Source organism: Xiphophorus couchianus, chromosome 11, assembly GCF_001444195.1.
Source record: "Xiphophorus couchianus chromosome 11, X_couchianus-1.0, whole genome shotgun sequence".
Taxonomy (NCBI): Eukaryota; Metazoa; Chordata; class Actinopteri; order Cyprinodontiformes; family Poeciliidae; genus Xiphophorus; species Xiphophorus couchianus.
The window spans coordinates 13,845,034-13,869,507 of record NC_040238.1 but is presented as its reverse complement, the minus strand read 5'-3'; the positions used below and the strand labels follow the sequence as shown (position 1 = coordinate 13,869,507).

General features: G+C 44.5%; 2 protein-coding genes and 1 long non-coding RNA gene across 4 annotated transcripts; 1 reads left to right on the top strand and 2 right to left on the bottom strand.

Annotated features, from left to right (window-relative positions):
• Nucleotides 1-707: 707 nt before the first annotated feature.
• On the bottom strand, nucleotides 708-9,240 carry dub (duboraya). 2 transcript variants are annotated; one of them, XM_028031581.1, is made up of 7 exons: nucleotides 8,654-9,240; nucleotides 3,933-4,022; nucleotides 3,791-3,859; nucleotides 2,985-3,050; nucleotides 2,702-2,911; nucleotides 2,083-2,619; nucleotides 708-1,509 (listed from the first exon to the last, which is right to left on the bottom strand). In XM_028031581.1, the coding sequence occupies exons 1-7, from the start codon at nucleotides 8,657-8,659 to the stop codon at nucleotides 1,495-1,497; spliced, it is 993 nt and encodes a 330-aa protein (XP_027887382.1). In that variant the 5' UTR covers nucleotides 8,660-9,240; the 3' UTR covers nucleotides 708-1,494. The 2 variants fall into 2 exon arrangements, with proteins under 2 accessions (XP_027887382.1, XP_027887381.1); XM_028031580.1 differs by lacking the exon at nucleotides 8,654-9,240 and having other exon boundaries at nucleotides 3,933-4,095.
• On the top strand, nucleotides 1,431-11,275 carry LOC114153202 (uncharacterized). The gene is made up of 5 exons (XR_003597291.1): nucleotides 1,431-1,532; nucleotides 2,458-2,678; nucleotides 3,922-4,028; nucleotides 7,716-8,695; nucleotides 10,039-11,275. It is a non-coding gene; the product is annotated as an uncharacterized LOC114153202 (long non-coding RNA).
• A 79-nt stretch (nucleotides 11,276-11,354) lies between these two features.
• stim1b (stromal interaction molecule 1b) lies at nucleotides 11,355-23,924 on the bottom strand. Its single transcript, XM_028031575.1, has 14 exons — nucleotides 23,776-23,924; nucleotides 22,949-23,086; nucleotides 20,491-20,621; nucleotides 20,309-20,423; nucleotides 20,029-20,140; nucleotides 19,843-19,958; nucleotides 19,202-19,376; nucleotides 15,364-15,541; nucleotides 15,128-15,295; nucleotides 14,272-14,372; nucleotides 13,920-14,155; nucleotides 13,716-13,802; nucleotides 13,571-13,634; nucleotides 11,355-11,976 (listed from the first exon to the last, which is right to left on the bottom strand). Exons 2-14 carry the CDS (start codon nucleotides 23,082-23,084, stop codon nucleotides 11,526-11,528), a joined length of 2,070 nt encoding a protein of 689 aa, XP_027887376.1. The 5' UTR covers nucleotides 23,085-23,086; nucleotides 23,776-23,924; the 3' UTR covers nucleotides 11,355-11,525.
• Between the last annotated feature and the right edge of the window lie 550 nt (nucleotides 23,925-24,474).

Sequence of the window (24,474 nt, the reverse complement as noted above, 5' to 3'; positions counted from 1 at the left end):
ACATAAAATAATCAATTTTCTCACTGAAAATCTTGTGCTAAAAAATTATAAATGTGTCCACTAGAGGGATAAATTAATACCATATTAAATTGTGGTGGCCTTTGGACACCCGGCTCTACATGTTTGGTCCTTGGTTACAGAGTTTGGTGCTGTTTAGTTCTTCAGGGTTTCACCGCCAACCAGACTCTTCTCTCTGATTGGTTCCTCCAGCAGCAAAGCCTCCTGGGCCGTGCGGTCCAGGTGTTTGGTTGACCTTTGGCCTTGTCAGCAGCAGCCGTCCATCACGGCGAGGTGTTGTGGTAACTTGGGTGGTTCTTGGCAGCGAGGCGGCCTTTTTCCACTCCTGCTTCTGCTGGCTTTTATTTCGGGCTGCAGCGCTCAATCTGAGGATCAAACAGCTTAGCAGAATCAGATTGAGGCGCCGCCAGCGGCAGCTAACGCTTCAGCTTAAAATCCTGCTCTTCCACGAAGGAGTCCCCGCAGATTACGGCTCCTCGGCCAGCTGAGGGAAATCCTCACTGAGCATGCTCAGTACAGGACACTTTTTTAAAAATTTTAAAAAAATTAAACCCAAAGATTCATGTAACATTTGTCATTTATCTGCTCAAATAAACTAATACATGTAAAATTTTATTGAGGCAAACAAAATAGTTAGATTATTCTAGGAAGGAGTTTTATAAATGATTTAAGATTAAAAACAAAATCAGTCAGGGATACAGTTTACTGATTTTAGCTTATGTGAGAGTGACTGATGGTGGTATAAGGGGTGAAAAAATCAGGACAATAATTTATAAATGTGTTTTTACAGAAATGTTTTTAAACTACTTTTAAGATTTTGTTTGTAAAATGTATCACCCTAAAAGATATTTAGCAAGGGGCCACACAAAATCAAAAATAATGTCAAGTTGGTTTAGAATTTCTTAGCTCAGAGTGGGTTAGTTTGTTTTAGCTTATTGGGTATTATTAGTAGGGTAACCCATCCAACCACAGAGTGACTTTTTATAATAATTTTTAACAGTTAAAACGAAACAAAAAAATTCAGTTTATATTTGTAAAAAGTTATTTTTTATTAATTACCCCAGAATAAGGCATTATGTGTTTTTTTCTCACAGCTCTGAACATTGATAAAACTTTGATTTTGATTCTGTACACCCTAGAAATGAACATCAAAATTTTAAAGACACCAAAACAGCAAGAGACCATTACTAAAAACCCCACAAAATTCACACATTGTTCTTGAAAAATTATGAAATGCGGCGCCGCAGTGTGGAGAAGCTTGTATTCGTAAAAACTGCTTTTGGAGCTTCACTAAAGCTTCAGAAAGAGTTCCCTATCTGAGTTTCAAACGGTGGCTCAGAGTTTTCCAACATTTCTCTACCCAGCATCGGCGGCCATTTTCCCCCAAAGTGTTTCTGCCGCAGGGTTTCCCGCTCTGCATTCCAGGGGCTCAACGTTACAGGTACCTCGCTCCGACGCAGCCAAACGTCCGATTCCTCATCGGGAAGAATTCTGTCGAAAAACCACGAAAATAGGTCAGAGAAAACTCTGGTTTCACTCCCGGGTTCTGGCTCAGAACCGGCCCAGTTTGGCTCGGTGTGGGTCATTTGGACCTTTGATGTCTGAATGCTTCTTTTAGCCACATCTTTTTCTGACTCAAACAACCAGTTAGCATGGCGATAGCATCCAATGACTGGAAGTGATTACTAATTAAAGATAATTAAAGATAACTTAAAAAAATAATTTACTATAAAATACTTAAGCTATACTGTATTTATACTGTAGGTGCTTGCGTCCTTATTTCAAAATAAAAGCATCATAATAACAAGATAAAGAAAATTCTGGGCGATTCTGACAAAGGAGTTGGATCTATTAGTGTAGATGAAACTATAAGTATTTATATGTAGTTCTGCTGGATCAGAACCAAAGCAGAACCAGCTCCAATTTAAACGCTTGCTTCCGGTTATTCAAACTCCATCTGATTTCAGAATTTTTCCTGGTTCTGATCCAGCAGCTGGAGTATGAATACTTATGGTTTCTCCCTCAGTCTACAGACAGAACCGTTCAAACAATCAGAAATCAAACCTCCATCTTTTCTTCCTCCTTCCTTCTTCCATCATTCGATTCTTTTTGTTCTTCCTCTTTTTCCTCCTTTCCCTCATCCTTTTTCTCCTCCTCTTCCTCCTTTTTCTCCTCCTCTTCCTCCTTTTTCTTCTCCTCTTCCTCCTTTTTCTCCTCCTCTTCCTCCTTTTTCTTCTCCTCTTCCTCTTTTTTCTCCTCCTCTTCCTCCTTTTTCTCCTCCTCCTTTCCCCTCAGCTGTGATGAAGACGTCCCGTCGTCTTCCTCTGTCTCCCTCACACTGTTTCTCTTCGTCTCTTCTTCTTCATGGGTTTCCTTAATCTCTGGCGGTGATGCGGTTTCCTTTTTGAACACCTCCCTCTCCTCTTTCTCCCCTCCAAGTGCTTCCTGCCCCTCCTCCGTGGCGTCCCCCGTACTACCCCCAGTCCAGGACTCCGGGTGTGTCTCCGCCCCTTCCTGTCCCAGTCCTGCGTCGTCCCCACTGCTGGACTTCCTGTGATGGCGGGACGGAGGACGCCGCCTGATGGAGCCCCGTGGTCTGGCCTGGAGACAGACCAATCACAGGACAGGTCAGCAGTGACGTCATTAGTGACGTAACAGAGGTAATGAGTAGTTTCTTGCTCACCTTGTTGATGCTAGGCAGGATGTTTCCCTCTGCGGCCGAGGGCGGAGCCTCAAAGGATGTGGGGCTCTCTGTGGGGGCGGGGCTGGTGGGGGATACCATGGAAACCGGGGGGACTGAGCCCGGGAAGGGCGGGGTGAAGCCAGCAGGAAGCGTCCTCAGTCCAGGGCTCTTCAACGGTGTGGCGGTGGGCGAGCCCATCGTCAGGTTGGCCTGAGCACACAGAAAGTGATGTCACTGTGACATCATAGTGACGTCATAGTGACGTCAGAGCGCCTGGACTCACCTGGAGCTTCTCGATCAGAGCTGAGTTCCTCTTGGCTTTGGGTGGAGATGAGACGCCTGATGGGGGCTGAGACAGACAGAACCGTTACCCCAAAATCAAAACAGTTCAAATAAAACATCAATTTCCTGTTTCCTGGTTCATACGCAGTTCAAATACAAACTTTAATTAAAAATCATGTTTTAACATGTTGAAAATGTCACCATGACAGTTTTTTACTATCTCCTCTGCATTCTCCCAGTGCTAGCTAGCATAGCCTGTTGTGAATACTAAGGCTAGTTAGCATAGCTACTTATGATGTCAGATAAACGGTTATCCTGTAACGGTCTGTTGTTTCTCCACCATTAGAACATTTAGCAGTGTGTACAAGAGGTTGATCGACAGCGCTAGGAAAAATAATATTCTTTATAAAAGTTGAATATTAATAACTTACTTTTTTGTTTTCAGTACAGAAACTTTTCATTGAATTTTTGTCTTGAGTGATTTTGCTGCTTTAGTTTTCTGTATTTCATGTTTTTATGTATTTGCTGTACTTTTTGCTCATATTTATATGTAATCTTTTAGTCTTTTATCGTCTTTCAGATGCGGTTAGGGATGGGGGGCGGGGCTGGTGGTTGTTACCACCCCGCTGGGTTTTTTTTCTTATAATTTATAATTATTTAAATGATTTTTTTTCTTATAATTCTAAAAGTTTCTGAATTAAATCTTCTCAGGGTAATTCAGTCTTTGAAACGTTTTCATTCCTAATCTTTTAAAATGTGGATAAAGCTGCATTAATCTCTGGCTGTGATTGGCCGACGGCGTCTCACCTGGTTCTGCTCTGGGTTCGGGTTCGGCAGCTGAAGGGTCCGAGGCGGCCGCCGCCTCAGAGGTTTATCCTGGCGAACAGCAACATGCCATCTAAACATTTATATTCTCCATATTTCCTGTTTATGTGCAGGTAATGCTCACCTGATTCCCCACGGTGCTGCTCGGGTCGGGAGCCTGACCTTTGAACCTTCCTGCCAGTTCGGCCACGGAGCGGCGGGGCGTAGCCTCATTCTGCAGGTAAAACATAGCAGGTCAACTTCCTGTCCATCCATCCATCCGTCCATCCGAAATAACATTTAAATCATTTTATATAAAAATTATTAAAAACATTAAACTATAGATATGATGAAAAATTTAAGATTAAAAAGTTGTAAAACGTTTTTGAATCTTTTTTCTCATCTTCTCTCCAGATTTTCAGGCCCCACGGCGCCTCCTGGTGGCCTCCACACTTCTCTGAGCCACTGTAGCAAACTAATGTGCTGCGTAGTTTTCATACTTAAATATTTTTGCTGTTTGTGTTTTACCCCAAGGTTCATTGTAATCTTAAAATGTCATTTTAATTCAATAAGTGGAAAAACATAAAGATTGCAGAGCGAGAAAAGCTTAATCTGAACACCATTCTGAATCCTTCTGGAGAAAAACAGCAAAGGTCCAGAGGAAATGGTTCTGATTCTGGTTCTGACTCTGGTTTTGACTCTGGTTCTGACTCCAGTTCTGACTCTGGTTCTGTGTCCATCTGGACGTGACCCCACCGTGGGCGGGTGTTGCTGTCTGGCCCAGCTGTTGCCGTGGCGACGGTCTGTGTCGGGCTCGGCTGAAGGCTCCACATAGCTGACATTCATCAGATAATGAACTCGGCTTCACTCGTTGTTTCCTCAGAGGCAGGAAAGTGACGAAAGAGAGCGGCCGTTAGCCCACTTCCTGCTGCTGCTGCTGTTTGTTTGAAGGAGGTTCTGGTTGTCAGGGTCGGTGCTGGAGAGGAACAGACCGGTACAGCCCGGTTCTGGACTTCTACTGCTCTATCATCTTATCTACAGCCGTTCATCAATAAACTGGAGGGTTTTACTGTCTGAGCAACACAAATGCACACTGCATCTGATTCGGAGACACGCAAAATACAATAAATAACCAAAAAACCAATAAATAAATAAAAACCATAAAACTCACAAATAATTTATTAAAAAGTAAATAACCATAAAACCACTATAAAGCCAGAAAAAATTAAAGCTATTTATGCAATCAAAACATTATCATAAAGCTGCTAACAACTAGAAGACTAAAGGATCACTTCTAGAAAATACGGTTAATAAATAACAAAAAACTATTATGGCCATAAAATCAATAAACCCAGTTAATGTATATTTAAGACCAATAAATGAGACAACAAAATAAAGAAAACATTTAAACCGAGAAATACATTCACAAAGCTTTAAACAACCTTAAAACGAATAATAAACAGATTAGCTGAATATCGCCTACCTTAGCTTAGCATGCTACAGCTTATATCACATTAGCTTTTTCTAGATTAGCCTATTTTACCTTATTTAGCTTATTTTAGCTGAGAGTTATGTTAGCTGTTAGCTTTCCAAGCAGCATTTCCTTTTGAATATTTTAGATAAGCGCTACAAATAAATACTCTGGAAATGTGTGTTTTCTGCAATCAATCAGTGATGAACTGCAGATTCTTCATCGAGTTTCGAGCTTCTTTATGTTTCATTCTTTATGCCTCCGACTCGATGCTGAGCTCTGTCATCATTTTCCACCCTCTGCAGACATCATGAGTGTTTTTATCTATAGATTTCAGATGAGGCCATCTTCAATGGCCATCTTTAATCAGTAATCTACTTCCTGTCAGCTCTAATAACTACCATGAGCGAACCGCTAACTGGTTGCTACTGAACTCTGAGGGATTTTAAAATTAAAAGACATCCATTACAGACTGAGGATAAAAATGATCTTTGACCTACCTACCATGTCAATAGTGATATGTATTGTGAAAAGGAATTTGTTTTAAATGGTTCTGATTTGTGTGGCTGATGTCTTGATTAGGTCTCTTCTTGTAGAAGAGATTTTGTTTTTTTTTTATCTCAATTGGACTTTCTGGTAAATTAAGCATTTAATACACGTTTCTGTTCAACTTTAGCAGTCTGAAAAACACAATTCAAAGCAACAGCTACAATCGTGTTGCTTCTACTTTACTCATTTAATTAAGCTAAACTTACCGTAGCATTTTAAACCTAACTGCGTTTAGCTTAGCTTAGCTGGTTTTAGCTAAGTATGACCTACACCAGCAAAGGTTTTCTTAGCTTACCTTAACTTAGCATACACCTTAGCTTAGTCTAGCTCCGCTTAGTTTAGCTCATTTTAACTAAACATAGCCTACCTTAGCGTGTTTGAACTTAAATCAGCTTTCTCTAGATTAGCCTATTTTAGCTTGTTGAAGCTGAGTATGGTCTCCCCTGATATTATCCTAGGTTATCTTAGCATACCTAAGTTTACCATACTGTAAGGCCACTTAAACTTAATTTAGCTTTATTTTGTGTAGTCCTACGTATCTTAGTTTAGCTAAAGTAAGCTAAACTAAGATACGCTGTGCTAAAGTAGCTTATCTACTAAGATAAGGTAGATAAATTTTAAGGCATATCTTACCTTAGCCTGCTTAATAAATAACTGGCGTTGTTTATCTTAATTTAGCATGCTTTATCTCACTTTAGTCTTATCAGTTTTATCCTAAATTACTTCATCTTATCTTTACTTGTCTTAACATAACCTGCTTGAATGTACAGTACATTAGAATATCTTAGTTAAGCTTATTTTGGCTTGCGTCTGCTGTTTATGGCCTATTTAAACCAATAATATTTTTGGCTTATCTTGTTTTAGCTTTCCCACCTTTTGTTAAGGAAAATCTACCTTTAGTTAATTTAAGTTGTCTAAGTTATATTGAAGTTAGCTTGGCTTTTTATAAAACCAGTGAATCATACACACATGCCCATCTGATCCCTTTTTATATCTGTTTTTCTCTTGATGAAGACTTTGTTGTTGTGTTCAGTTAGCCAGCTGCTAGCTCATATTCACAGTGCTTTGCTAGAGCAAATTGTAAGTCGGTATAATTCACTGTTTCTTATCGACTGTTGGATCTTGTGTATGTTTTGCATGAATAGTCTTCTGACTCTAAGCATCTCTATATACCGTAGATCTAGGTTTTTAGTTGGTGTTGATTGATCCAGACATGAAAGGCTGATAAACTAGTGTTGTGTTAACATGTAGCAGACATCTTAACAACGAACCAGTTTTAAACCAGATATTTAGCCTCTTTCCCACCATCTTGTCTGAAGGAACTGGTTTGTTTCCATTCCTTCGGTTGGATCAATGGAAACTTCCAAAGAGACGTTCGACAAACAGAAAAACAGATTTCATCTCCAACAGGTGATTCCCAAACAGCTTTCAGTAGAAATCATGAATCATCTGGTGGAGGTGGATTTGTTCCTCTGGTCCTGAAAAACTTCAGATATTTTCAGAAGAGAAACTTCAGTCTGGATCCAGACTGGTGAACTGAACAGAACAGCAGAGAGTCAGGAGTTTAACAGTAGAGAGCATCTAAGGAAATTATGAAAAAGGCAGCTTAAAAACATCTGATCAGAGGCCTTTTGGTTGTTCCTCATTTAGTTTTCAGATCTCCTTTCTTCTCTCTGTGTCTCAATATTCCCACTAACTTGTCCAGAGCATCAGCATCAAACTTTAAGAAAACAATAACCTGATGCTCAGCCAACCGCAGAGAAACAACACGAGCCATTATCCTTTTTCATGAACAAACATCGACAGGGGGAAAAATGCACTACAGTCAGTTTAAGGTCTGAACTTTGACTAGGTCATTGCAGCACCTCCATCCTGTTCTGCATGAGTCATTCTGCTGCTGTGTTTGAGATCCTGATGCTGTTCATGACCCAGACGGACTCACAGTGACTCCATGAAGGCATCATGGTCCAGTCCAGTCCTGGTTCGCCACCTCCACCGCCGTGGAGGTTCCGTCTTACGAAGTGGGAACAGAAAAAGTGGGCGTGGTTTATCAGATTTAAGTCTCGTGTTTATGAAACGTTGACCTGCAGTAGCGTATCGTCTGCTGTTGTTTGAGCATCGTGTGGTTTAATTTTACATAGAAAGGTTATAATTCAACCTTTTAACATCTCTGACCTCTGTTCTCTCTAGAGGGTGCTGATAACGAAGCAGAAAGTCACCACTGAGCATGTGCATCAGCTAACATCTGGGCCCTGTTCACGTCTGAAACAGATGGTGGTGGAGGCAAAGAAAAGAGCCGATAAAAGTCTGTTTGGTCTGAACGGTTCGTGTTTCTGCTTGACACGTTGCAGGTTTGTGTTTGTCAACCAGATGGTTGATCAATGCAGAGCAACAGAGGACCAAGGACGAAGCCCTGAGGTACTCCAGAACTGACGAGCTGAAACTACAGAGGAAAGTTACCAGACGCACGTTTGACCCGTTTTAAAGACGCATCAAGCAAATTTAGAAAATTATGAGAAGTTTTGTGATGTTTCTGCCCAGATTTCCGTCTCCGCTGCCTGACTGAAGGTGATAAAAGTGTCACATAATCTGACGACACCGTAGAATCCACGGCTGTAATGTCGACGAAACCTGATGCACACTTTGGTTTCCTGTTAGCGCCCGCTCGCTCTTCACCACCCAGTCTACCCTGCAGGTCCTGAAAACGAACAGAGTCGTTTTGGGGACTCTGTTCGTCTGATTCATGAGACGCTGCTGGGATTTCTGGGCCATTTCCACGAACGCCCAGCAGAACACAGCAAACCCAGCAGCAACAGCAGCAGCAACAGAAAGTTTGAGAGCTTTACCTCCATCCTGCTGGTCGTCTCTCAGCCGCCTCAATATGTCGCGTATGTGTGAAAGACGGTGGGAGGGGCTGGGGTTAAATATAGAGTCGGAGTTACGTCTGGAGAGAGACCTCCGCTCTCTACTGGCAGAGAGAGAGAGAGAGGCAGATCATGTTCTGTCACATGGTGGCCATGTTTGTGTTGATAAACTCATTGATATCTGCTGCTGGACCGAGCTGATCTCAGCTCAGAACGAGAACAGCAGACCGAAAAAAAAAAATTTTTTTTCATGAAGCTTCTCACTTTTAGGCCGTTTCTGTTCCAGAGAAACCAGAAGGCTTTCAAAAAGGCAAAAAGATTTCAAAAGCACGGTAGAGGAGGAGTGGTGCAGCGGCTTACATTTGAATGAATGCGTTCGCATGAAAATTCAGTTTTATATCACTAAAAATGATTATTTATGACAATAGAGGTGTGAGAAAGCTCTGTATTTGTGTTTGTGTGTGTACAGGAAAACAGTTTTAGGATCCAGTGTGTGATTTTAAAAAAAAGTACCAATATTCACACAGACTGGATTTGACACCAATCAAATTTGTCTTGTTTTTTATTAACTTTATATTCTAATTCAGTCCTGGCGCCATGTTTACAATCTTATTGGGTAACAGGATGTAGCTTAGTGCTACACTGCCCCCTACAGGTTTGTCTGTTTAAAACAAAGGTTTGGGCAGACAACAATCCTTTGTGCTCGATGTTATTCTTTAAAACGATGTGGTGGAGAGATTAGTTTATGAAGCTGCGGCTGCGTGTGAACAGGCCTTCAGGTTAGTGGTGGTGTCCCACAGGGAGCAGTTTTAGGCCCAGAAGCCTCTTAATGCACATCATCGATTTAAAACTTTAAAAATGATCAAATGTGTTTTATTTGCAGATGAAACAAATACATTTTGTTTTTGTTCAAACATGCAGGTTTGACCAGGTTTGGAGAGAATTATTCAGAAACTTTGAGGCCGGATATGGCCATCTGGTGCTAACATTCAGATGATCATATCCGTTTCATTTTAGCGTCTGTGTGTTTGACATCTGCGGCTTCTTCCTGGTTTGGTTGTGGCCAGTCACAAACTGGAGGCGATCGAAATAGGAACTGGCTGTTCAAGTTAAAAAGTTAACAACTCTGAGGAAAACTAAAGTTATGAAAACTGAAACTGGCCATCTGGGTTGGTTCATGATTTAATGTAAATGATCAGGAAGTGATGTCATCAAAGGGTGGGGGGGTGTCTCCACCTGCTCCTGTTTGCATGTCCGACTTTTGTTCTTTTAACTTTTACACTAAATTGATCAGTAGTTGTGTTTCAGTCGGCCGATCTCCTCTGACCTTTAACCTCCAGTGGCTCACTGGATGTTTTCTGTTTCAGACCATCCTCTGTTGACCTGAGACGGTTTTGAGTTCTGAACCACTTGGGCCTGTCTGGTACCAACAATCATCTCTCTGCTGTGATGCTCCGCGCGAACTGATAAAGAGGAAGCTGCTGATGCTGCTCTGCAAGAGGAAGTCACTCCCTCTTCAGCTCTTGGTTCTCTCTTTTACTGTCACCATGGCCGTCTGAACCCAGCTGGAGGTTCTGTTGGGTCTCAGAGTGGAACCCTGAGGAAGGAGCATGGTTCTGCTCGCTCCACACATGAACTGCCTGGACCAATCAGACGAGGCGGTTTCGCGGCGCAGCAGGAAGACAGGAAGTGGTTGGAGGGGTGGAGTTAGCAGACAGGAAGAGACGATGTTGATGATGATGATAGAGGAAACCTTATAAGGTGAAAACTAGTCGCTCCCAGAAACAGGATGGAGATGTTGCTCAACTGCAGCAGCTGACTGACAGAACCCGTCCAGAACCTCCAGAACACCTTCGTTCTACCAGGAGCCGAAAACATCTACAGAAACAGGCTGCAGATGAATCACCATGGTTACACGTAGAAACAGACTGGAGGTTGGATGAGTCGGTTTCTTCTGCCTGAAGTTATTTAGACTGAGAAACTGAGAGGGTGGATAGAGAGATGGAGCAATGGAGGAGTAATTTCTGCTCACTATAAACGTCATACTGAACTGAATCTGTACCTGTCAGTCACTGACTCAGTACTGTATGGACGGATGACATGATGTTCCTCAGGTGGCCACTAGTGGCGCTGTCTCAGGATCAGGAGAATCTTTTGAGGTTAAAGATCAAATTTGAAACATTTCTTTCTCAATAAAATGTTTTTCTTTTCATGGACGGGTTAAACTTTCACTTCTTCATTCTGTAACTCCAGAAAAGAATCCCTGTTCCCATCTCTGGCTCCAGAACCTGCTGGCTTAACTCCCAGTCCAGATACTGGTCTCTGCTGGTTTCTGCAGTGCTCAGTGTGTGGCTCAGTGCTGCCACCTGCTGGCAGCGGAAGCTCAGTCCTGAGGAGGAGGAGGAGAAGGTCTTCATCACCTTCTCTCACCATAATGTGTTCAATCTGTTTAAACTGGGATTAATGGCTCAGAGACGCGTTTAGTGAATAAAAGTTTAATCTATATCCATCATCTGGAGCAGCTGCATGTTTTCCAACTGAAACCAGAAAAAGTGCAAGAAACTGAATAAACATTTACAGAAAAAAAAAAAAACACAGGTTGGGAATCTAAACAATCTGCAGGGAATAAATAATTTCATTCTTTAAAATATGTTTCTACAAAGAAATGAGGAAAAAAATGAAAAATATTTCAATTCTGTTTTATTGTCTTAATTTTTCCAACAGCAGAAAAGGATTTTCACAGATAGAGTTTATGGTGGAGCTGCTGACTGAAGTGGAGCTCCTCGCTGGTGTTTGACTCTTCCTCCTCTTCCCTGGGTGATGAAGACGATACTCCATCCTGACCCGGGAGCCTTCATCTTTGGCTCACAGCATCCGGACTGTCCCTCCGTTTCCTGAAGATGGTGTAGAAAGCTTTCTTTCTGCGGCTAACAGACGCCTCCAGACCGTCTGCTCTGTCCTTCCTCAGGTTGGACGGCTGGACACCGGCTCCCTGTCCGATGCCGGATGAGCTGGACGAGGCGGACGAGGACAGGAAGGCGGCGCTGTCGTCCGCGGCCATGCAGAGGGAATGGGTGGAGCAGGCAGAGGTGAGGGCGGAGGAGGAGGGGCCTCTCAGTTCCACCAGGCTGGAGCTCTTCTCCAGACATCCACTTCCTCTTCCTCCTCCTCTATGGGCAGAGCTTTGATCCTGTAGGAGGTGGGGCCTGGAGTCCAGAAGATGGGGCCTGGAGTGATGCAGAGCACGTGATTCGCTGAGAGACAGAGCGAGGGCGGAGTCAGAGTCTGAGCGGCTCATGATGTCCCTGAGAGGAGGAGGAGGAGATGATCAGAAATGGAGTCTTCATCACACCCCAGGTTCTCTGAAAAATGAGGGGTCAATCGGAGATCCTAGTGATAATTTGGAAACCCTAGAGGTCAACTGGAGACTCAATCATGTTTATTTGGATAGCATATTTCAGCAACAACCCAATTCAAAGTGCTCTGCATCACAAAAATAAAAAGTCATAAAAACAACATACAGTCAACAATTGAGAAATCAGTGACAAATATTACATCTTGACCAATGCCATCATTAAAATCATCAATACACGTTTAATTTGTTGGTGAATGTCCCATTTATTATGGTTCAAAAGCAACTCTTGTGGTCAATCAGAGACCCTAGGGGTCAATCGGAGACCCTAGGGGTCAATTGGAGACCCTGGGAGGTTAATCAGAGACCCTAGTGGTCCATGGGACTCCCCAGTGGTCAACAGGAGACTCCAGCGGTCATTTGGGTCAGTGGGAGATTCTTGCGGTTCTTCAGAGAACCCGGGGGTCAACTAGAGACAGAAGGGGTCAATGGAATTCCCTAGCGATCAATGGGAGACACTGGGGGTCATTTGGAGACCCTTGGGATCCAGGGAAGACTCTTGCATTCATTCTATTAAGCCCTCTAATAACGACCCAAATAAAGAGACATGAAGAGGAAGACAGACAGATCAGAACAGGAAGATCAGAACAGGAAGAACCAGAAATGTTTTTGCTGAACAGTGAAAGAAAGCTGTGTTCACCAACTGCTCTGGTCTAGAAATCAAACGCACTCTTTGACAGAAGTTGTTCATCTTGGAACTGGTAACAGGAGATGTTACCATGAGAACCAGTCATTGGTGTGCACTGGTAACTCAGGGTGGACAACATTAATCAATCATTGAAGGATTTTAAATTTGTGTTTATGTTTTTCACTTTTACTCTGATAAGACGAGATCAAGATGATTTATGAACTTTACTAAACATGAGACTCAGGAAATAATTTTCAGATTAAAATGTAGTTTTTCTCTCACTTCATTCTACAAATGTATTATTTTTATCATTGACATTAACTGAAGGTTCAAAATGTAAGAAATTTGTAAACTTAGTTTTGTGTTATTTGTAAAATTTATGTCTGATCAAAGTTTAGCTATGGAGGTTAAATTAGCAAAATCTTAAAATTTCTTGGTTTGACTCTGGTTTCACATTTTTGTGTCCCATTTTCATTACATTAGTGATAAAACAGAAGAAGAAGAATACCCCAAGCTGCCGGAGCGACAGCGCTGCCTCTGGCTGGCCACAGCGCCCCCTGGAGTCTGGAGGTCTGGCGCAGTATCCAGAGGGATAAAGTGAGAACATCGGGAGAGCAGAGCAGAAAAATGAGCGGAGCCTTCGGCACAGGAGGAAGACGAAGAGTTTGGCTGAGGAGGACAGGAAGTGAGGTCGATGGAAGGGTGGGACAGGGAGGAGGAGAGAGGCGGTGCAAGCACAGGAAGGAACTCTATCTGGCCAATAGAGAGGCTGCGATTCTGCCGAGGGCGTCCACTTGGAGGACGGGACTCTGTGGACGAGCCACGCCCACCCTGAGATAAGCCACGCCCCTCAACTAACCTCTGAGAGCCAAACGTCAACCCGGGGTCTCCTGCCCTCTGCCGCAGGGGCATCAGACTCTGAGCTGCAGAAAACAGGAAGAGAGTTACACTGAGTCTGTGCTTTTATTTATTTGGTTAAGGACCAATCAGAGATGGTTGTCAACCTGACTGTTTCCATGGTAACTGTGTGTCTGTGATGCCACTCAGAGGCCAAAGGTCGCTCACACGCCGGTCCATCTGCCAGGCTGCGTCTACAGACAGCCAATCAGGAGAGAGAAGCAGAGGTCAGCTGACTTCCCGTTTAGCAGCAGGGGCCGCCGTTGCTAAGCCCGACTCAGACTGGGAGAAGAAGAATCTGTCAGGCTTACACTGCAACGTCCCCGGAGACAGGATGTCCTCGTCCATGTCGTCCAGGTCGTCTGACAGGAGCAGGTTCTGTGGGGTCGGAGGTCGCAGGCCCAGGAAGGACGGGTCAAGGTTCAGAGCGGCGGCCAGGGCTCCCAGACCCGGATTGTTGACCACACAGAACCCGGTCAGAGACTCGATCTGCTGCCAGCGGTGGAGCTTCTCCCGCAGAGCCGCCGTTACCTCAGCCAGGGCCTGTCTGTCCAAACCAAACCGCAACGACACGAGACGAAAGGTCTGTTAGCCGGACCTGAGCTACGGTACCAGCTACGGTACCAGCTACGGTACCAGCTGGCTGTGGGTCATGTGACTCACTTGGCTGAGAGGATCTTCTGGTCGACGTCGTCCAGTGAGGAGCTGTGAGCCACGTGGAACGTTCCAAACAGAGAACTCCTCTTCTTCTTGATCTTCTCCGCCTGCAACAGAAAGCAAGGCGTCTTCTGCAAACATGTTGGGTCGATGTCATCACCGACCCACAGTGGGTCTTCGGGTTTTGGGACTCTTTGGAAGTTAAACTGGACCAGAACAGAAACCCAACCAGAAGGATAAACCCAAAAGTTTCTGCCTGTCATATTGGTCTGGTCTTTGGCAAACAGACTCTGGACATTACTTACACAGTTAACAACTAGCAGCAATAATTTAGGTTTAGCCTCTTAGAGGAGAAACAAAATGGAGGGTCATTCAAAGTTATATTTTCACCATTAATTTATAAAGTTCACAAATTTAAACTAAAAACTTAATTTCAGCAAAATAAGCATTTATCTCCAAACTAAATACTTATTTTGTTTGAAGCTAAATATCTTGCTCACTAAATATTTAGTTTCAAAGTAAATAAGCTTATTAAAATATCTAGATCAGTGGCTAAATATCTAGTTTACAAAATAAATATTTACTTTGGAACTCAAAGTAAATATTTAACTTTTGCATGCTAAATATATAGCTAATAAGCTAAGTAATTAGCTTGCTAATTAAATATTAGCAAGCTAATTGACACAACAGTAGAGTCACTGTGTTGGGGCCCTCAGCCTGCAGTGTGTGGTGTGTTGTGGCCCTCAGCCTGTGTTGTGTTGGGGCCCTCAGCCTGTGGTGTGTTGGGGCCCTCAGCCTGTGTTGGGGCCCTCAGCCTGTGGTGTGTTGGGGCCCTCAGCCTGTGTTGTGTTGGGGCCCTCACCCCCTCCCTGGCCTGCAGCAGTTGCCTCTCTGCGTTCTGCTTCTTGTTGTTGTAATGCTGATCTTCCACTTCGTGCGTCAGCTGCAGCCACTTCTGCAGGGCCTCTGGCTGTGCCCAGCGCGCCCGCGACTCCAGCTCCCGCTCCGCCTTCCTCAGCGCCATCCGAACCTGTGGGGGAGTGGGAGGCGGTGAGGGTCGGCTCCTCTGATTGGCCGGCGCCCGGCAGGGGGCGTTACCTGCTCCAGCTCCTGCTCGGCGTATTTCTGCCGGCTGCGCTCGTTCTCAGATCCCTCCCTCAGCTCACGGAGCCGCTGAGCTTCCCGCTTGGCCGAGTTGATCTCGCTCCGCAGCTCCTCCTCCACCTTCACCTTCTCCACCTGAACGCAGTGCTGCTGCTCCTGCGCCCGCCGCAGCCTGGCAGACACAGCAGGTCAGAGGAGCAGCAACCTACACTCCCCCTGCTGGCAGGAGCACACACTGCAACATTAAACACTTGCTGTTTCACTTCTCTGTCAGGCCATGTGGGGGCGCTGAGCGAAGGTTGAGCCAGAAGGTTTGGCTCTCTAAGCATACCTGTCCATTCTGCAGTTTTTTTCTGGGAAACTACCGTATTTTACCTCCCTCTCCCGCCGTGCTCCCGTGTCAGTATTCGCCCCGCCCCCAATCTGACAAAAGCACCAGACGGCAACGTCTCCGTATTCTCAAGTCCGAAACTTGACAGGTTTGTCTCTAAGCCACATATTCAAAAGCAGAACTGGAGAAATCTCACTTTTGATTCGATGTTAGTTTAAATTTCTTTTCAAGACTGTGATGTCATCGTTACCATGGAGATTCTGGCCTAACCGCTGCCTTATAAAGCATGCTTGATTCAATCAGGAGCCTTTAATGACGCAGCTAAAGCACATGGCATATTTCTAAATGTTCATTTTTATCATCTTAACTCGTCTGGCGTCCCTCAGGGTCCTGGTTCAGTCTCCCTGATATTTCAGGTCGACCTGCTCCGTCTGTTTCTGTATTTTTAATAATCCGCTATGCTGATGACTCTCAGTTATGTTTCTCTTCTCAGCCGAATAAGCAGAGGCGCAGCTGGACTCTTTGGTCATCGGCCATTTTGACTGACAGCACCAAAAAATATTCTGTCAGTAATTAAATGTTAATAATGACATTTAATGTTGATCCTCACTGTAATTATACCAGGAATCATGTGACCAAGGCTGCTGGTTGTTTCATGTACGAGTTTGAAACTGAAGGCCGTCTCTCCTCTTTGGTTTGACATCAGAGAACTCTGAGCTTTTCAACAACCAGACAAAGCTGGTAATACGCTGATGTTTGATGCTTCACTTTCTTTTGTTCAGCCCTGAGTGAAGTTCACCCACCTTCTGCAAATCCAACAAAACTGGTGTCAAATGTTTATGCAGAAAAACATTTAGTTTGTCTAATGGTGGTCAACCAGAGTCTGCTGGTTGACCTCTAAACCACCAGAGGCCGTTTAGAGAAAATGGAGAACTGTTATGCTGTTATCTGGTAACTTTTTTGTAAATATCTTTAAAATGATGGTGACACAAATGACATCAAATCAAACATTTGACACCAATTTTGTTAAGATTTGAGTAAAAGTGTGGGGGCTAGTTGACCTTTGAACTTTTATTAATATCTTCGAAGCAAATGCAGCAAAACGTTTGACGATAGTTGTGTCTGATTTGGATAAGGTTTGGGGAAACGTCACACAAGTTTCTGAAGGATCGTTTCTTGATCCAAGCTGAAATTGATCAGATATTTATTTTTCTGTTTCTGAACAGCAGGAAACCAGTCTGTGCTCTGCCTGCAGGGGGAGCTGTGGCGCCGTCTGCAGAGGAAGTGGATGTGTGCGACTATTTCTGGAGATGATGGACAGAGACGAAGCAGCTGAACTATCCCAGAGAGGAAACAGACTGAAGCCGGCCGTCAGCTGACTGGGAGCTGCAGCAGAACCGCTGGGCTCAGCGCTGCGGGCTTCACTTCACTGTTCAGGACAATCAGCAGCTGTGCTGGGGCTGAAAATAACGGCGGTGCAGCAGGAACAGCAGCTGCTGCTCAGACTGACAGCGCAGGGCCTTTATTCAAACATTATGAGAAACGTTAAAACATTTCTAAACAAACAGGAGTCAGTCATCTGAAAACGTTCAGGAGCAAAACCTTCCAGGATTTAGGAAAACGTTAGTTCACAAACCCAAACAGACCCAACTCCTCATGGTCCACCACCAGGGGGCACACTTTCAATACTATACTAATACAGGAGCTAATATTTCGTTTAGCGTTTTTCTAACTTTGAAAACATTTGGCTTCCCCTAGATGCGTTTTTCAGAAAAAAATCCTAAAGCATAATTTACTTTCATGTTCAGTTAAATAAAGTTTGACAGTTTAAAATACTGACATCATAAACTTAGCTTTCTAGTTGACTTCAACTCATTTTCTATTAGTTTAGCTAACTTTACCTTTATTACTTAGCTTAGCTTGCGTCACTCAACTTGGTTTATTTAACTCATTCTAATGTATCCTGGTTTTTCATGTTTTATCTTAAATCATCACAACTTATTTTATCTTCATTTATTCTTTCTAGCTTAGCTTATTGTAGTTTTGTCCACCTTAGCTTCTCTTCCTCTGTTTTGTTCCTGTTCATGTTTTCAGGTTAACCAGCTGCCATGTCATAATTTATGCTGGCGTCTGGGTCAACACAAACTCATAAAGATCACCAGGAGACATATTTTGTTCCTTATTTTGAGAGGAAAAGGTGCTCAGGTGCTAAACTGGAAGTCAAGAGGAAAACTTTCAGAAGGATTTAATTTCCCAAGCTGTTATCCATCTGTTGCTAGGCTGCGCCTCAACGTCTGCCGAACTGATCTGGAACATCTTCGTCTCTAACTCCTCTTTTTCCTCACACCTTTCAGAACCGTTTCCTGCAGAAAAGAGGAACTGAGGGCTGCAGCTCGCTAAAACCCAGAGGAAATCAGCATGTTGCAACACGCTTCAGTCTGCTGTACAGTAGCCTCTCCGACAGGTGTGTGTGTGTGTGTCTGTGTGTGTGAGCTGCAGGCTGACTTGCTGGCTATTCTTTGCCCATATAAGGATTTCAAACAAAGCTCCAGCAGACGCTGTTCTCACACGTTACGGGACTATTTTGCTGGCTGCAGCTTCGTCATCATCTAAATTACAATTAATTATGAAATAAATCAGATTTCATGGTTTCAGAAACACAAACAGAGGCCAGCTGACATATTTCAATGGTAACAGTGGAAGGTCGCAGCGTTGTGATACACAGAGGTATTTTTAGCTGCAGCAGGGAGTATTTTCATCTAATTCTTTGTGTAGCTGTCAGCTAAAAATAACCTGGAGTCCTTGTCGGCTTCAGGAGCAGAAAGGCTCTGAACTGTAGCTAATGCACCAACACCAAAGCTAACATTTCAGTTGGCTTGTCAGGGTTTTTGCTAGCTTTTATCATCGGACAAAAATAATGTCTGGTTTGTTTTTGTAAATAAGCCTAGCTTACTTACAACCCGTACAGGGAGGAGTGCAGTAACAAGCTTGATCCTGTAGAGGGAGATGTGCTATTATGTTGTGTCATTGACACCTGCAACAGGTTGAATTTAGCGCTTTAGCATTAGCTTCCAGTAATTACAGCGAGGGTGTAGCATTTAGCATTAGCAGAGCTATTGTTTATGATTAGTATGATTAGCTCTAGTATTAGCGCAGCTAGCTTTTAGCTAGCAGTTGCCACCTCTGGTTCCGACCTCATCTCTGTCTGACTTCAGCAGCAGAAAACCCTTAGTCCTAGTTTCCATCACACCGCCACTGGTTTTATCAAGGTTTAATTCTTCAGGAGTTCCTCAAGGCTTAATGTTTGGACTCCTTATGTTCATGATAAAAGCTACTTCTTTAGTTCATCAACTGAAACTACAGTCATCTGGTGGGAAGAACCACAGCTAGTCTCAGATGTAAACAAAGAGTTAATAATAATTCTCCCTTGCATCCAGAAGACCTTAGAGGTTCTGGATCGGGTTGAAGTTCCCACGGTTTGTGCCGTTGGTATGGACTCACTTTGTTTGCAGGTCCAGCAGACTTTCCTCGGCCCTCTGCAGGCCCTCCAGGTCCTTGATCAGCTTCCCCAGGTCGTCTCTGGACTTCCTGGTCTGGATGTAGGCAAACCAGCAGCCGCCCAGAGCCATCAGCACCGAGAGGCCCAGAACCAGGTCCTTCCACCGGTTCTGCCGGCCTGCTCACACACACACACACACACACACACACATAGAAACAATGGTTTATAGGAGACGGGGATCAGATTCTCTTAAAAGTGTTTTCAGAAGAATCACTGAGCTCTAAGCCTGCTTGGTTTGAGCACCAAGAGCAGCTAAAGAGTTTAGTTTGGAATAATCTGATGGATTTCAGAGATTATCTTGATTTTATCTCAGAAAGCTGAACTGAGTCGGATGAAGAACGTCAGTTCAGATCACTGGACAAATGTTTCACTGCTTAGGATGGATGGATGATGGTTGGATGGACGGTTGGATTATTTAACTAGTTCAAATCCATTTCAAAATAAAAGCCCCACAGACATGTGCCGTCACATTCAGAAGGGATTTTATTTTGAAATGTAGCAGGAAGTGATAAATACATTCTAAATGCATCACTTCCTGTAACAGAAGTTTAACAGACTGAAACCAGAGCCGTCAGAACTGGACCTGCTGGCGGTCCAAACAGAACCACGTCCAGGGCCTTGAGCTGCAGCTTCTGGGCGTGGCTCCGATCCAGAACCTTCAGCAGCGACACGGTCAGAGTCACGTTCTTCACCGCCAGCCTGCGGGAGGACACAGGGAGGTCACACTGGGTCCGGTTCTGACCCAACCAGCCACCAGGTGAGCGCTTACCTGGGCAGCGCCTTCCCGTCCAGCTGCTGCATGCGGAAGCCGGCGGCGTACTGAGGGAGCTCCACGCTGAGGGACAGCCACTCCTCCACCTGCAGCGCCGTCCAGTTATACACTGGACACAGAACACCAGGGACCGGACCGGGTCGTCAGAACACACTGGACCAGGGCCAGGCCCGGCGCAGCAGCAGCCTCTAATCATACTGACTTCATTATTAACTCAGAGAAGCAACAGGTTCTGGTTCTGAACCCAGAAGTTTCTGGTTCTGGTTCTGGTTCTGACCTTCAGACTCCTTCCAGGCTCTCCACATGTCCTCCAGGCTGATGTGCGGGTCGGCCCGGTGGAAGCTGCGGTGCTTGGCTTTCGGGTTGCGATCCTGTAGATCCTCCCTGAGGAACTGAGCAGAACGTTTTCAGCCCGGGTCCAGAGGATGGGTCCAGAGGACAGGTCCAGTTCCGTCTCACCTCGTCTGTCTCCATGGCATCCACGGTGCCGTCTGCATCGTCGTCCATCAGCTTGTGGATGCTGCGGATCGCCTCGAAGCTCAGGAAGGAGTTCTGATCGCCGCAGAGAGGCGGGTCCACAACGCACAGACCTACAGAACCATCAGAACCAAACAGAACCGTCAGAATCAGACTAATGTGTGTATGGAAAGCCAAAAAGGACAAAATTCAATAAATGTCTCGTTAAATAATGCACAGTAATATACTTTTAATCATTTTCATAACAAATTCATTTATATAATCATATTGTGATTTAACTCTTTATTTACAATTTATTACTAGAGACTTGGAGGGAATGTTCAGGGACAGAACCAGAACCGCAGCGCCGGAACAGGAGAATATATCTGTCCATCTTCACATCCTCCACTTCCTGAGTGGGCGGAGCCAGCGTTGCACCCTGCACACAGTTGTTGCCTCTTCATTTCCTGTGACATCATCGGCGTGTCATCTCCAGGAAGCTGTGGTTAGCTGCCGGCGGCTAGCTCCCACGCTAACAGTTGCTGCAGGCTCCACCAGCAGGAGGGCGGAGGAGGGCGAAGCTGCGGGCTGCCGGACCCGGCCGAGTCAGAACCAACAACATCCTGGACGATCCCAGTCGCCTTCAGCAAACATTAACTCAGTCTCAAGTTTCTGTGCTGTTGAGTCTTCCTGGATGAACAATGAAGACCAGAACCAGGAACCGGAACCTGATGAACCAGAACCAGAATCTCTGGTATAAGCCGTGCGGCTAACAAACGGTTGGTTCTGCTGGATGTTAAACTGGATTAACATCCAGCAAGATGTTGAAAGTAGAAGAATCGTCTAAAGAAACACGCTGAGTAAACGAGACAGAGGAGACTCATCAAACCGGACCCGGTTCTGCTAACCCAGCAGCTGCTCAATAACATAAGAACCCAGAATGATACCGCTTTGATGTCTTTCAGTCTGGTTTCCATGGTTGCCGCTGTACTGAGACTGGCCTATTCAAAGTGTTGAATCACATCCACATAAACACAGATTGTGGGAGAACCACAGTGCTGGTTCTGGTTCTGCTGGACCTCAATGTTGATCCTATTATTGACCGGACTGGAGAGTTGGGTCAGACTCTCCGGTCCAGAACTCAGTTGGTTCCAGTCCGACTTAAAGAACTGGGATTTCTTTGTTTCAATAGGAAACTTCTCATCAAAGAGGTCAGAGGTTACAAGTGGTTTACCTCAAGGTTCAATCCTAGGACCCTTCAATACCTTTATGCTCCCACTGGCTCAGGTTGTAACAGGAAATCCGGCTAGCAATCAGCTCAACATTATGATGTCACCAGGTGACCTTTGACCCCATCCAATCACTGAACAGATGCTTAGAACAGATAAATGTGAGGATGTGTCAAAACTCTCCATCTGAACAGACACAAAACTGAAGTTATTATTGTTGGACCTAAAGAGGAACAATCTAGACTTATAGATCTAGAGCTACATACACACAGCTTCAGTTCTTCCAGCTGGAAACTAGAGATCAGGATGACCTCTGAGCTGAACCTCCAAAGCCACGTAAAGACAGTTCCAAAATCAGCCTTCCATCACCTGAAGAACATTTAGAAAACACAGGATTTCCCCCCAGTGTATTATAAGCCTGGAGGGCCACCAGGCCTCATCTTTTGAAATCTGCGTGGTACTGTTTGAGCATGTGCGTTTACCACTGGGTGGCCAGTTGCACTGAAGTCTGAGTATTATTGCCCACTGTGGGTTGCTCTGTCCAGTTAACATTGTCTGGATCTTCTGCCACAATAAATAAAAAGGTTTGGAACTCAAGGTTTTACCATACAGTTATGGATTTACCATCTAGCCAAGTACTATGGTCTAGTCGCCAACTGAAAATGGTGGCTGAGATGTTGTTGGTCTAAAGTGCCAGTTGGACAATCATTGGATGCCGACTGCTGCCAATCAAATAAGCGTAAGTTAGTATCGGTTCATATCAGTTAGCATCATTTGTTACCAGTTGATGACGGTTGACTTAAGCAAAGCAGAGAAAAGAAACCAACAAGGTGTAGAACGCTGGGCTGGTGGATGATGGTTAGTATCGGATGGTACTGGTTGATAATGATTGGTACTGGTTGGTATTAAATGCTGTGGTGGTTGATGATGGTTGATTTTTATTGTTTGTTGGTTGTTATTGGAATGTTGGTCCTGATTGGATGAGGTCGACTTTATGGATTAATTTTTATTTAATTTAAATGATTGACTGATGTTGATTGGCTTGTGGTTGGTTCTGGTTGGGTTTATTTTGGGCTCATTAGGAATCATGTGGCTGCTACGTTGTTGATGTTTGTGATGATGATGATGATGATGTAATATGTCCAGATCTTCGTCTTGTCTGTCAAGATGTCTCTGACTCATTCCAACATGGCGTCATGATAGCTACGGATAAGATTATGGGATGTTCTTACCTGAAGCTGCGTCGCCATTGGAAACCACCTGCAGGGGATGATGGTCCTGGTGGGCGTGGCCACTTCTGTCCAATGCGCTGTCATCCCCGACACATACGCTCAGCATACACACACACACCAACCACACACACTCCATGCCTGAGGAGAAAGAGGAAGCGCTGTTAGACCTTTCAGAATAAGAGCGTTTCATAAGAGCAGGTTGGACTGATGGACTGTGTCTGGACCTGGGCAGTAGGAGGCCCAACTGGGACAGAATGAGACAAACTGGGACAGAATGAGACAGACTGGGACAAACTGGACATAATGAAACAAAGTGGGACATAATGTGACAAACTGTGACATGATGAGACAGACTGGGACAAACTGGGACATAATGAGACAGACTGGGACCTGGACATGTCCTGGAGACAGGTAGTGAAGTCAAAGCTTCTGAAAGGAACCTAAAGAACCGTAGCGTCAACATCCATCCATCCATTTTCTAACACTCTTGTCCCTAGTGGGGTCGGGAGGTGCTGGTGCCTATCTCCAGCTAACGTTCTGGGCGAGAGGCGGGGTTCACCCTGGACAGGTCGCCAGTCTGTCGCAGGAGCGTCAACAAACTGAAACCAAACTTCCTGGATGCTCCTGAGGCGTTCAGGGACCAGAACCAGAGCCAGAACTTTAAAGCCCGACAGCAACAGAACCAGAACCGGTCATCTGCAGCCTCTGTCTCCTACTCAATAAAGTTTATCTGGGGTCAGAGGTCACACAGCTGTTCACTTTCCCACCAACATCATCATTATCATCATCACCTTCATGACAGTGAAGGTCGGTTCGGCTGCACCCACCTCTGCTGAGCCGCTCCTTTAATCCATGGGTCCAGTGCTGTCGGTTTGGTTCGGCAGCGGCTGATCGACCCGCAGCAGCGACTCAACAAACTGCAGCTGGAAGAAAAAAACCCGCAGAAGATCCGCCCGCGGTGCCTTCAGGGACCAGGGAAAAGCTCCGAACTCCGAGCGGCAAAGGAACCGGCTATGGAGTTCCTTGTTCCTGACTGGACCGATTCAACAGTGAACCGAAATTATCATCATCATCATTAAACCGTAAAGGTTTGGTAAATTATCCAAAATACTGCAATAAGACTCTAATCAGAGTCCAAATCTTCTGAACATAAAATGACGTTCATCCAGATTCTGCTTCAGTGAGTCAGAACTCTGCAGAACCTCCACTTTTATTTACTATAACGTTCAGTAAATATTTATTTAATTAAAACATATTTAAACTCCAGAAATGCTGCAGAAAAGCTGCTCCTCGTGCTCTCTTTCTGTTTCTCCCATTTCCCACGGCATTGAAAGGCAGCATTTAACTCTCAGAAAACGGAATTATGGCGCCATCGTGTGGCCTTTCAGAGGCGGTGCAAGCATCAAGTTAAAAGGTTTGGCTTTAAAATATCGAAATGAAACCTTTTTCCGCTCCGTGAATCTTTAAAGATTAAAGAATCTTTAAAAATTAAATATCAGAAAAAACATTGAAGAAAGGAGGAACTA

What these genes read in the sequence shown, in the direction of transcription:
- dub (XM_028031580.1), bottom strand. Translation starts at nt 4,037, where the DNA reads ATGTTTTACCTGCAGAATGAGGCTACGCCCCGCCGCTCCGTGGCCGAA. An exon ending in GCAGCACCGTGGGGAATCAG is followed by an intron (nt 3,860 to 3,932) that starts GTGAGCATTACC and finishes GCTGTTCGCCAG; the next exon opens with GATAAACCTCTGAGGCGGCG. An exon ending in CGAACCCAGAGCAGAACCAG is followed by an intron (nt 3,051 to 3,790) that starts GTGAGACGCCGT and finishes TGTCTGTCTCAG; the next exon opens with CCCCCATCAGGCGTCTCATC.
- stim1b (XM_028031575.1), bottom strand. Translation starts at nt 23,084, where the DNA reads ATGGAGTGTGTGTGGTTGGTGTGTGTGTGTATGCTGAGCGTATGTGTC. An exon ending in CTGCTGGACCTGCAAACAAA is followed by an intron (nt 15,542 to 19,201) that starts GTGAGTCCATAC and finishes TGTGTCTGCCAG; the next exon opens with GCTGCGGCGGGCGCAGGAGC. An exon ending in TGCTGCAGGCCAGGGAGGGG is followed by an intron (nt 14,373 to 15,127) that starts GTGAGGGCCCCA and finishes TTTCTGTTGCAG; the next exon opens with GCGGAGAAGATCAAGAAGAA.